This window comes from Symphalangus syndactylus, chromosome 12 (assembly GCF_028878055.3).
Source record: "Symphalangus syndactylus isolate Jambi chromosome 12, NHGRI_mSymSyn1-v2.1_pri, whole genome shotgun sequence".
In the NCBI taxonomy this organism is placed as follows: Eukaryota; Metazoa; Chordata; class Mammalia; order Primates; family Hylobatidae; genus Symphalangus; species Symphalangus syndactylus.
The window spans coordinates 40,291,872-40,305,225 of NC_072441.2; the positions used below are offsets into that span (position 1 = coordinate 40,291,872).

Consider the following 13,354-nt stretch of genomic DNA (forward strand, 5'->3'; position numbering starts at 1 on the left):
AAGATTAAATTGGACGGTACTAAAATTAAAAACCTCTATTCATCTAATGATACTATTAAGGCAAGCCACAAACTAGAAGATATTTTCAATATATCTTTCAATACAAAAGACTCAGTATCCAGAACATATAAAGAACTCCCATAAATCAATAAGAAAAAGACAATTTAATTAAAAATTGTGCAAAAAAAACTTGAAGAGATACTTCACAAAAGTATACATTTTTATATGTATATAAAAAGGTCTTTAACAACATTAGTCATTAGGGAAAATGCAAATCAAAACCACAGAACAATATGACTGCACTATCAAGAAAATGGATAGTTAGAAAGACTGACAGTACAATGTACTGGTGGAAAGGTGGAATAACTTGTACAATCACTTGAAAAGTATTTGAGAGATCAACATAATCTAGTATCGAGGAAAAACTTCATGCAAACACTTGTTAAAGATAGTAAGGGGTGGGAGGCATGGTGATAGGTACAAGGACCATTGCAAGGAGGTCTTGCAGTTGGGGAGAGAGAGTGGATTAACTCCAACTCCAATAAGGACAAGTGGGAATTTATAACCAAGGAGAAGGGTGGGGTTAGTGGATGAAAAATGCCTACGAGGAAACATCAAGGATAAGGAATGTCTGGCTAAAATGACTTGATAGGGTCATTGCTGAAGGCAGGCCATGGTGGAAAGATGCTGAGAATGGTCAGATACCAAACGTGGGGGTTTTCCCTAAACTGACTTAGCAGGATTCTTGCTCAAACTGGATTCTGCAAGGACAGAGAGGGAAGCCCAAGGTCAGATCTAGTCAGAGAAGACTCAGGATCCTGACTTAAGTTTTGGTCAAAGGAGGGAGTCTTTGTCACTAGATAGATGTATACCCTGTCACCCAGCAACGTCACTCTTTGTATATTCGCAACTGAAATCAATGCTTACATCTATGGCAACTTCATTCATAATAGTCCCAAACTGGAAATAGTCCAAATGTTCATCAAGAGCGGGTGGTAAGTAAATTGCAGTATATTTTTACAGTGGAATGGAATGGAAAAAGAACATATTACTGTTACATTCAACAACTTGGCTGAATCTCACATAGAAAATGTTATGTCACAGTAGTGAAATGCAAGAGTACATATAGCATATTTCTGTTTGTATGAAGTTCAAAAGCAGGCAAAATTAACCTATGTGTCAATAGAAGTCAGAATAGCAATTATCTTTTGGGGGGATTGACTGGAAGGGAATGCAAAGGAAACTTCTAGAATGCTGGAAATATTCTTTGGTGAAAGGTTGTCCCTTAGGGTGCTAACTCCCTGCATCTCTGGTTTGTGTTATTTGGCCCATTTGGGCTGCCTCTGACAAAGCCAGATCCCAGTGCCATGGTGCAGTGCTTTATCTGAGCCAAAGCCTCTGCGCATCCATTCAATCCAGACTTGGGCACGGGAGAGAATGGAGGAGCTGCCTACACAGTCTGCACAGTGAAGGTCATGCTAAACTAGGCCCTCTTCTCAGGGAAAGCTAAGAAGAAACACTGGTATTAGGAGATGTGTGAATTTTAGCAGCAGCCAGGACTCTCCACTGAGCAAGCAGCCAAGACCCAGCTTGCAGGGAATGCCAAGCAAATTTGGAGAGCACTTAAACTGAGTCTGTCACACCAGATGACCTCTGTCATAGGGAAATGCAGCAGCTGCAGCCAACAAGGGCAGGACAACTAAAGACCCCACTCAGGGATGAAGGGTGGGATTACCCCAACAAGAGAACAAACAATACAGATCAGCCAAAATGCTGAGTAAAAGTGAGGGAAATAGGTGATAAAGGAGGGAGATTTTAAAAGCCTTGAGACCAGCTGTAACAGCAGGCGTTGCAATTTATTTCAATAACCCTCTTGCCTTATGCATTTGAGCAGATTGCAATTGACCACCACTTTGAAGGAGAGTCTGTAAATGATTAAACTTGCACCTTCTCTCAGGGAAAAAGTGAGACAGCTCGTGCTCACACACACAGAAATACAAATCCTACATTATAATATTGGAACTTGATATGATGAAAGTACTAGAGTGAATCTGAGCAGCTCAAAGAGTGGACTGTATCAGACTCTTCTTATTGAACTTCCTCAGAGTTGCTTGGTTCCATCTGTCTACTGGGCACTCAGTCATTTGTTCCACCTCAGTCACTATCCACTCCTTGCAGGTGCAAGCAGTTCCACTGCCCGAGGTCAAGCTTCCACCTCTTGTAACCCCTGGCTCCTCACATACCACAAGGCATGGGAGTCTCTCTTTCTAAGAGACTGCCAAAAGGGCTGGATGACACAGCCAGGAAGTCTGGGGGGAGATGATCGCCTGTAGAAGATGAGAAGGAGCCAAACGCTTTTCCTTCCTCTCTCCAAAGGGCTGCTCCAAGGCGTGGTTTCTTTGCACAGCCCCTTAGGAGACATCCCACACAGGAAGGCAAGGGCACCTGTGGGCTGGCCTGCTGGGTCTCTCCATTGCAGGGCTTAGTAATGCTCCTCCTTTAGTTGCTTCCCAGCCTTCCCTGACTCATTTCCCCATTCCCTCATTCTCACTGCTCTGGGATTAAACTCTCAAACTCTTAGCACATATGCCTGCCTTAGGCTCTGTTCTTTAGGGAACCCAGGCAAAGACACATACATTTGGGGTCTGAGATATCTTGGAATCTAAATTTTTAAATTTTGTATGAATAATAAACGTATACGTATTTTGATATAAAAGCATATTTTGGATCATCTGGACAACCACGTTATAATTGAGTATTTCCACTCTATTTCAGTGTTTCCCTTTTAATTGCTTAAGATTATGCTAGACAAGATGAAATTGATGCTTACCACCGTCTGAAGACCAAATGAATTTATGAACAAAGAGATATTTCAAGTATTTCAACACAAGAAAATGGGGGGCTAATTAGAGGTTCCAACTGAGGTTTGGCAAATTGAAAGAATATATACAGCCACTGACAGCCCATAATTCATGTTCCTAGGGACATTTAGTTTCAGCAAAATAATTTAATGATGTTAACTGGAATTTTATTGACTGGTAGAAGCTATGCAATAGAGAAACCAGAAGTCTGATGAGGAACTTGAAGGAGTATGCTTTGCAAAGTAAGATATACATTTTATCTTTACTCTCCATTATAAAATAGTCAATAATATCTATATCACTTGCTAATGCTTTTGGTACAAATGGATGTGGAATATAATTGAATATTTTCTTGTTTAAGGGGAGCATGAAGAGGTGTTGAGGTTATGTCAAGGTAAACAAAACGACCATTGTGGTAAAGACCACCATGAGGGATAACTGGATATATGGCTTACAAAATGATTATTGAATATGCAGAACAGTCTGGATTTTCCTGGGCAGGAGGGGGTTGGGGTGGCTTTGGGTGGGTTGGTGTCCATGGCTTGGTAAACATTTCCAGGAAGTAAACAAACCTATCAACAGCCAAGCTGCTTGTCACCTGTGAGTGCTTCCAAGGAACCGGATGTGGGCTCCCCCACCCTCACCCCAGCATCCGGCACAGCTGAAGGCAAATTGAAATATTTACAAGTACGTAATTTGAGACTAAGATATTGTTATCATTCTCCTATTGAAGACAAGAGCAATAGTAAAACACATTCAGGTCAGGGGGTTAAAGACCTGTGATAAACCACTTTTGATAAGTTGGAAACGTGTGTCTATATTTTCATATCTGTATATATATAATGGTAAAGAAAGACACCTTCGTAACCCGCATTTTCCAAAGAGAGAAATCACAGGGAGATGTACAGCAATGGGGCCATTTAAGAGTTCTGTGTTCATCTTGATTCTTCACCTTCTAGAAGGGGCCCTGAGTAATTCACTCATTCAGCTGAACAACAATGGCTACGAAGGCATTGTCGTTGCAATCGACCCCAATGTGCCAGAAGATGAAACACTCATTCAACAAATAAAGGTAAGTTCATAGTAATTATCCATGCTTTTTAAAAAATGTGGAGAGAACATGAGTGCCCTATTCCAGCTGCACGACACTGGCGTGTATTTTTATGTCTAAGTCTCAGTTTCCTCATCTGTAAAATGGAAATAATAACAAATTAGCCATTAGGATTCTTGCGTCAGATAAGATAATAAATGCAATGCACGTAACTCAGAGTGATACATTGTTGGCAATTGATAAATGATAAATTGATATGTACTGCTGTGGATTATGTCACTGGAAATTATTTAGTTCTATAGTAAGGCAGTCAGCTACATTTGACAGATATGGTGAGATGCACAGATCCTTTGCCTGATTTTACCCTTGGCATGAGTCAGACTCTCCTTTTATTCTCCTAATTGGAACCCCCTTCCCTGTGATCCTAAAAGGAGCCCCAGATGCAAATCTCTGATGTAAGAACAACCCTGACCCTCTGATGGGAGAAAACCTTGCATTTTATCAGCCCCAATTCAAGGGATCCTTTCAGAGATTTCTTGCTACCTCTTATGTAGCAGAAGGGAAAGGAAGAAGACTTTCTGTCCTGGCAGGGGCATCTATACTCTTGAAGAAGGTCTTGTACAACAACCACAGCTAAAACTAAGAGGGAAATGCTTTATAAAAGACTGCCCTGGAATCTGGCTGTAACACATCCAGAGGCAGTGCTGTACTAGTAAGAGTATCAGTCCGTAAAATGGGAATAATAATAATAAATATCTCCCTTATCGGATTTTGTGAGGATCAAAGTTAAAAATGCATGCATATAAAGGGAAGCTGGGTGGAGTATGTAAGAATACGGTGCAATATTTTGCATGTCTTCTGTTAATCTAAATTTATCTTGGAACTTTAAAAAATAACTTTAAAATGCATGCATAGTGCCTGGTACATAGGAAGAGCTCAATAAATAGTGGATATAGTCATTGGCTCTCTCTAGATGGAAAATTAATAGAACAAGGGCCCAGAGGGATTTCCCCAGAGATCCATTGCTCTAAGCAGAGGCAAATACAGAAAGATAATATTTGGAAAGAAAACCATCTCTACCTGCTGGGAGTGTGTAGTTAGAGAATTGCAGCAGTAGGGGATGGGGAACAGAGTGAAGGGTGTCACTCACCATAAAGCTTACCTACTTAACCCAAAGAGGATCAGGCTGTCTGTGATAAAAGGGAGATTCAGACCTCTTGAATCTCTCAATCATCTAAAATGTTGAGTGAGTTTTTGGAGTTTTTGATTGTTTCTAAATTTGGAAGTGGCATCAGCAAACACGTAACCAGTGTGTTTCGGTCTCTGGCTAGACAGTGGGGTTCAGCAATATGCCAGGAGAATGTAGATGCCGTATTCATCTTCAGTGACCGTGGTAATTTGTATCTACAGTATATAGTGACTAGAGCTTTCAAAGTGCTTCCACTTCACTGTCCTTGGAGGTTTTCTTCCTGAGGTACGTACTTCTCGCTACAATTATTAAATTGGCTTTCCAGTATGGATCCTAAAGTTGGGGGTGAGATAAGTTGGCTTCCATCATTTCCTTCTCTGTAACAAGAACACTTAAGTGAATAGAATGATCAGAGTCCCTAACTCCTTCCTATTCGATGTCCCAGATCTGCAGAGTTGAGGGACCTCATCGAGGGCTTGGAGACCTTTCCCAACCATTCCTCCCTCTGCTCCAACAACCTTCTTGCTGATGAGAGACTTTCCCCTGGTGCCCCTGTGGGGACAGAAGCCCCTAAGTCAGCTTTAAAAATACTTGCTTCAGCAGGACAGTCCCCAGATTTCCCTGCCTACAAGAGCAGTTGATGGTTCTGCACCACTTCCATCCACTGCATTCTTGCTAATATTAGCAGGGGGAGTACATGTCACAAGATGAGGAAGGGAGAGTCAGAGAGAAACTCTCTCTTCCCCCGTCAAATATACATACACACACATGCACAAGCACGTGTGCACACACACAAGCCCATGCACACACGCAGACATACACTCGCGCATACCCCCCCCCCCCACACACACACACACAAGAAGGTACACAATAGGGTTATTTTGGAGTCTCTGCAATATGCAGGACTCCAGGCACTGCCTGTCTTGGCACTTCTATACCAGTTTTCCACTTACCAAACCCACTTTATTTATCTATTCGTTTGTTTATTCATTCAACAAATATTTACAGAGCATCTAAATTATGTCAGGTACCAGAAGTCCAGTGGTCAATATACTGTCCCTGTCCTGAAGGAATTTCTAGCCCATCCTATAAACTGTCACCCTCAACCTTCTCTCAGCCTGAGAGTCTAAGTGTGTATTAGGATATGAGGTGATTTTCTGAAAATCTGGAACAGATGCCAAAACAAAGATCCCTTATTATTGTTTCTATTACAATGTGGAAGACAAGAGCATTTCATGCTACTTATTCTTCCCGGGAGATATTGGAAATTCACATTTCACAAGTCAAATGGTAAAATACTCTAATATATGAAGTTTTATATCTACTTTTCAAGTCTTTGGTGATCTTGGCTTATTTTTTAATTTTATTTTTTAAAATGACATAATATTAAGCTCTCCTAGTGAGTATTAAAAATCTGGGAGTTTTAGAAGAAGAAAACGTAAATCATTAAGAACACTTAAAAAAAATAGAGGCAACCATAATTATCACTATTTGAAAGGGAGAAACAGAGGGTCAGAGATAAAATAAGTTCCTCAAGTTTACCCCTTAGGAAGAGGCACAGTAGGACTTACCCATGCACTAATACCCAAGTGTTGCTTCTCCATAAAATGATGAAGCGTTTCTGCTCCTAACACGACCCCCACTAGGCAATGGAGTCTAGTCACTCTGGTCTGTTCCCACGAGGACTTTGCTCCTGCAATGACCCCTTTTTCTTTTACATTTTTGGGTTTTTTTTTCCGTTAGCATAGAAATACTTTATAATAGTTCCCACTAAAACAAACAAAACTGTCTTGTCCTGAAGTCCACTTCCAGCTGCTGCCAATTTCTCCATTCCCCTTTAGTTCACAGAAAAACTTCTGAACCTGTTGTTGTCTGTATTTACTGTCTCCACCGCCTCACCTCCCACTTTCTTGAATCCACTCTTACAGAGCTGCTGTCTTTATTCTGCTACTAGGGCTCACCATGCTGCCAAGTCCAGTGATCAGTTCTTAGTCCTCATATGAAGTGATGGCTCAGCAGCTTGACACCGATGATCACGCCCTCCTCCCTATAGCACTCTCATCCCGCAGCTCCTCATTTCCTCTACAGGCACTGACTGCCCTTCTGAGGCCCCTGTATTGGCTCCTCCTCTTTCTACCTCTGAATGCTGGGGTCCCCCACATTCCCTGGGCTCGGTCTTCAGCCTCTTCTTTCCTCCGTCTATGCTCACTTTCGAAGCAAACGGTTTTCAGTCCTAACAGATACACTGCCCCCTTTCTATAACAGTATCTTCTATCACTCTCCCTACTCTACTGTCTTAACATATCTCAGGGAATCTGCAGACACATTTATAATTTAACACTGTAGCTATTTCATTTTAGAGAAGTAAAATTAGGTGTAATTTGAAAATATATAATTATGCTATTTTCTTGTGTCTCTTAGTACCACACTGCACGAAAAATAAATACTTCTATCAGCACTTGGCAAAGTTTAAAAAAAAAGAAAAATGAATAAATAAATAATACCACAACATTCAGTATTACATTTAATTTGACTTAGTATATAATCCCAAAATTATTACAAGAGTCAGCAGGTGTTAAAATCACATTCACTTTTTCTCTTCATTACTACTTGCTGTGAGACCTTGAGAATTATACTAAGTCTCAGTTTCACCCTCAGAGATTTATGGATCCTCAAAGGAGCAAGTGAAATGCATAGCTAATATTTTATACTTGCTTGTGTGAAGTAAACATTGTTCCTAGCACATCACATGCTTCACTTTGTTCCTCACCACAACCTTATCAGCCAGTCACTATAATATAATATCCCATTTTGTAAATGGGAAAACTGAGGCTCAGAATTAGAAATTGCCAAATGTTCCACAAAAAGTGGTGCAGCCAGGATTAGAGTCTGTCTCCAGAGTCTGCATTGTTACTGATTATTCGGTGACACAGAATATTTGGTAAATGCTCTCAAAGCTTAGCTATTATTATTAAAAGGTATTTCTACATTTCTTCTTCCCATCTTAACAAAAAACTAGTTTTTGAAAATGTGAAATCCAGATGTGAATTTGAATGACTGATAATTTAATTTATTTTCAGTCAATTGTTAATGTATGCTTTTTTTTTCTTCCCAGGACATGGTGACCCAGGCATCTCCGTATATGTTTGAAGCTACAGGAAAACGATTTTTTTTCAAAAATGTTGCCATTTTGATTCCTGAAACATGGCAGACAAAGGCTGACTATGTGAGACCAAAACTTGAGACCTACAAAAATGTGAGAATATCAAGTTCTTCTTTAAAATTCCACTTTCTCCTGTAACCAAGATTTTTTACAATCAAAATACTCTAGAATCAAATGTGGTTGTTTGAAACTTACTCCAGTACGAATATGGTTAATTCATTTGCTGAAACTTTGTGATGATAAAAACTTTTTCTTAAATTTCAGGCTGATGTTCTGGTTGCTGAGTCTACTCCTCCAGGTAATGATGAACCCTACACTGAGCAGATGGGCAACTGTGGAGAGAAGGGTGAAAGGATCCACCTCACTCCTGATTTCATAGCAGGAAAAAAGTTACGTGAATATGGACCACAAGGTATGAAATATTCTACCATACTTCTCATACAATTTAACTATTTTATGTTCAAAGTGTATCAACACTAGCATTATCTTTGTGAGTAAGCACGTATAAGCCAAACTATTAGAGATAAAACATCATAGCATTTTTCACTTAAAATAGAACATGCATTTCACTTAGAATTTCCAGCATTTCTCAGCTATGAATTTAATTTACTTTAGATACATGTATAAATATGGTATTTTGAATTCTCGTAAATTATTATTATAGCATCATACTATAACCGTAAAAGAATTTAATTTGTATTAAGTTTCTAAGGATATGTAAGGAGACAACGGAATTAAATCTTCTGCCTGCAATTCATACAATAGCCACCAGATGGCGTATATGCGCAGTGCTCTCAGACGTGCATTCAAATTATTTATGAATCTTGTTAAAATGTGGATTCTCCTTTAGGAGGCCGAGGCGGGAGGATCACGAGGTCAGGAGATCAAGACCATCCTGGCTAACACAGTGAAACCCCATCTCTACTAAAAATACAAAAAATTAGCCGGGCGTGGTGGCGGACGCCTGTAGTCCCAGCTATTTGGGAGGCTGAGGCAGGAGAATGGCGTGAACCCGGGAGGCGGAGGTTGTAGTGAGCCAAATCGCGCCACTGCACTCCAGCCTGGGCGACAGAGCGAGACTCCGTCTCAAAAAAAAAAAAAAAAAAAAAAAAGTGGATTCTCATTCATTAGGTGTGGGGTGGGACTCAAGAATCTGCATTTTTAACAAGCTCACAGGAGATGTTGATTCCACCGGTCTGTGGATCACACTTTGAGTAGCAGACAGAATACCTTTGCAATTCAGCTCTCAAAAACATGTAACTAAAGAAAAAACTCCAATGATAAATAAACTTTATCATTTATATATGAGGTACATATAACAATTATTGGAGGAAATATTAAACAAGTAATGACATATATATAAAATGTACTTTCCAAGAATCAAATGTGACTGTTTACTAAATAACTAGCATTAGATTTCTTTACCTCAAAAAAGATTTGGATCCCCTGGAACCACCTTGATTTTTTTTTAACATATAAGGCAGAGAAGCAAACGAAAGAACGCTATCCAAGCCCCATCCCCAAACACACTAGAGCGCTTAAAGACCTGGTCAAGAGGATGTGTCAAGCGTACCTCTTTGTTGTTCTGCAACACATTTCACCTCCGTAACAGGAACAGAACATTCTCAATGTATGGCTCAACAAACAAGTGTTGAATTGACTGACCTGACTGCCCCATCCCACTCCTGAGCCCACTCCAGGCATCATGATCATATATAAAACCATTCCTTTATAATGTCTCCTTTCTGTATTGTGACTCCACTCCAACTCTCTCACGATCATCTTTAAAGAGATCACCAACACCTACAGAATGAAGTCCCAATCCTTAGTGTGGGATACTAGAGTTTCCACAGAATGTCCCACCACACATAACCCTCCAAATTCAGCCTTCCTTGGAATTTACATTCCAGAAAAACTGAGCTGTACATAAGTCATTCACTCAAGTTTAACAAATATCACTGAATGCCTGCTAAGTTCTAGACACTATATGCCCAGATAAGTTCTAGACACTATATGCCCAGATATGACAGTGAAGAAGTCATATTGTCTGTCCTCATGGAGACAATTTTCTATTGTGGGAGACTGGCAAGTAAGTAGCAATGACTGTTTATCATTTTAAGTGCCTAATGGGAGATGGTGAAATGCAAACGCAGAGTACTGGGCCTAGGATGAGGATTTCAGGGCAGGCTTCTAGGCACACAGAAGCTTGATTTTCAAAGAAGAATAAGAGTTATCCAGGCAAAGATAGGAAGGAAGTATTCCAAGCTAAGGAAACATAGGTAAAAAAAGACCAGAGTTGAATAAGAGCATGATATGACCTAGGAAAAAAAGGAGTTCAGGAATTCATCCTAATTCTAGAGTTTGGGAAGTGAGTGGAGAACAGCAAGAACTAAGGCTGCAGAGAAGAGCAGGCCTGAGGCATCAGGGACCTTGTACACCATGTTGAGAAGTTGGACTTACCCTGAAGGATGGAGACATGGAGGCCAATCTGGTGACTACTGCAGCAATTCAGGAGTAAGTGGCAATGGGCCTGGAAAGGTGAGAATGAATAAAAAAGACAGAGATGGAGTAAGCAGACCTTGAGGTCTGATGGGATAGGAGCCATGAGGGAGGAGAAGTGGTTGAGGATGCTGCCCTGGCTGCTGTAGGAATCCCTGGGCTCCCATAGCCGCCTTTGCTGACCTCTGTCATCATACCTGCACCACCAGGCATTTTAGCTTCTAATCACACATGCCCTCCACTACGCCAGGAGCTATGTGAGGATAGGGCAGCTGTTTCTCTGTGTCTAAATAATGGCTTGGCACTTACTTGGTGCCTGATTAACATTTGATAAGCCAAAATAAGTATTTATATTTTAAGAAAATGTACAGTTATGATATTAGATCTAAAGAAATCAAGTCTTTAATTTAAAAAATTAACACAGCAAAGCATAAATATTCCAAACATTGCTTTCTTCCAGTGTGAGAAGGTAATTTTGCCATTCTTATTGTAATCAGTTTTTTAAAATACTTTCTCACAGGTAGGGCATTTGTCCATGAGTGGGCTCATCTACGATGGGGAGTATTTGATGAGTACAATAATGATGAGAAATTCTACTTATCCAATGGAAGAATCCAAGCAGTAAGGTATGTATATTTTGATTTAACTTGTTCCAAACTATTTTAAATTGCAACCTTTTTTTTCTTGAATTGATTACTTTAAAAAATGTGTGTCCTGGCTTATTTTCTAATTCAAATTCATTCTTAGTGCCTTCTTTTTCAGATTTCCACAAAACTACCATTTTGTTTACAAGTGGTTCAGTTAATTGAATTCTTCACTCTGCAGCTAGAAATCATTTGCCTCCTTTTTTTTTTTAACTGTACCAACTATAAAAAATCTACAGTTGCTGTGTTTAGTATCTCCATCATCCCATACCAACATCAGTGACATAAGCAGAGCTAATGAGGCTCTTTAGTGCCTTGAGGGCAGAATAATATCTTCTTTTTTTTTTTTTTTTTGAGAAAGGGTCTTACTCTGTCATCCAGGCTGGAGGGCAGTGATGCAATCACAGCTCACTCCAGCCTCAACCTCCCGGGCTCAAGCAATCCTACCACCTCAGCCTCCCGAGTAGCCAGGACTACAGGCACACATTACCACATCAGACTAATTTTTATATTTTCTGTAGAGATGGAGTCTCACCATGTTGCCCAGGCTGGTCTTAAGTTTTCGTACAGGCAGGGTGTCCTCATGTTGCCCAGACTGGTGTTGAACTCCTGGACTCAAGAGATCCTCCCACTTCGGCGTGCCAAAGTGCTGGGATTACCTCTGACATCATGGTGGTGTGAGCCACCATGCCCGGCCCAGAATGGTATCTGTGTGGACTCTGTCAGTATGAATGGGCTTGGGAGGGACTGTGAAACTTACCTGAAAAACAATCTGAATATCAAAGCAAAACAGAAACTCCTCCCAGTTTGAATTAAACCTTGCGCGATGTCGGTAGAAATCAAGCACAACACTTGGAAAGAACGCTTGGCCGCCATGAATTTATGGGCTAATTCTTGCCACCAGCAGTCTCAGTGCACAAAAACTGCTTTAGTGCAAACAGAAGTGATGGCGAACTTCCTAATTTATTTTAAAGAGTTAGTATAACTCAGATACTAAAACCTGACAAATGGAATGAAAAAAATTCTGTAGCTACAGGCTCTCTAAAAAGATAGAGGCAAAGATTTCAAATAAAAGGATAGTAAATTACATCTGGCAAAATTAAGGGAAAAACAAACATATTGAAGCCAAGTAAGAATGTCTTCCAGAAATCCAAAAATGTTGTAATAGTAAGTAATGAATATAGCATATGAAGAAAAGAAGAAAATAAATGATTGTTCCAATAGATTCTCAAAAGAAACTTGATAAAAATGCACATTTATTCCTGCATTTAAAAACAACACCCTCTTTTTAAGTAGAAGTTGGTACAACACCCTCTCCATGTCTGCTTCCGGTCTTGCTTGCCTGATGGCTCTCTAAGGAGGTGCACTCAGCTTTGATTCCTAACTGTCTTGACCTAGTACAATTTTTTCAAAAGGGGCTCAGAACACAGTTTTTGCTTCCATTTCTCCCACAGGACCATTACTGCTCTTTACTTTTCCCTTTCTTTATAACAGTCAGACTCTGTACACTTGGCCCATTTCCATTATATTATGCCTCATTGTTGGATCTCTTCAGGCATAAGGAGACATCAAGTGGGCCGGGCCTGGTGGCTCACATCTGTAATCCCAGTACTTTGGGAGGCCGAGGCAGGATCACCTGAGGTCAGGAGTTCAAGACCAGCCGGCCAACATGACAAAACTCCTTCTCTACTAAAAATACAAAAAAATTGGCCACGTATGGTGGCACACACCTATAATCCCAGCTACTCAGGAGGCTGAAGCAGGAGAATTGCTTGAACTCAGGAGGCGGAGGTTGCAGTGAGCTGAGATCACACCACTGCACTCCAGCCTAGGCAACAGAGCAAGACTCCATCCCAAAAAAAAAGAGAGAGAGAGACATCAAGTGCACTGCTGCCTCCTAGAGCCATGCACAGCCTTCCTGATGCCTTCAGCCTGTACACTCTGCAC

The 13,354-nt window shown here is 40.5% G+C and overlaps 1 protein-coding gene across 1 annotated transcript in view; it reads left to right on the forward strand.

Annotated features, from left to right (window-relative positions):
• The first annotated feature begins 3,726 nt into the window (after positions 1 to 3,726).
• Positions 3,727 to 13,354, forward strand: part of CLCA1 (chloride channel accessory 1) — a 31,311-nt gene continuing 21,683 nt past the window's right edge. The window contains exons 1-4 of the mRNA XM_063628010.1: positions 3,727 to 3,933; positions 8,217 to 8,357; positions 8,529 to 8,676; positions 11,284 to 11,389. Coding sequence (XP_063484080.1) covers positions 3,772 to 3,933; positions 8,217 to 8,357; positions 8,529 to 8,676; positions 11,284 to 11,389 — 557 coding nt within the window. The 5' untranslated portion in view covers positions 3,727 to 3,771. The remainder of the gene's footprint in view (positions 3,934 to 8,216; positions 8,358 to 8,528; positions 8,677 to 11,283; positions 11,390 to 13,354) is intronic.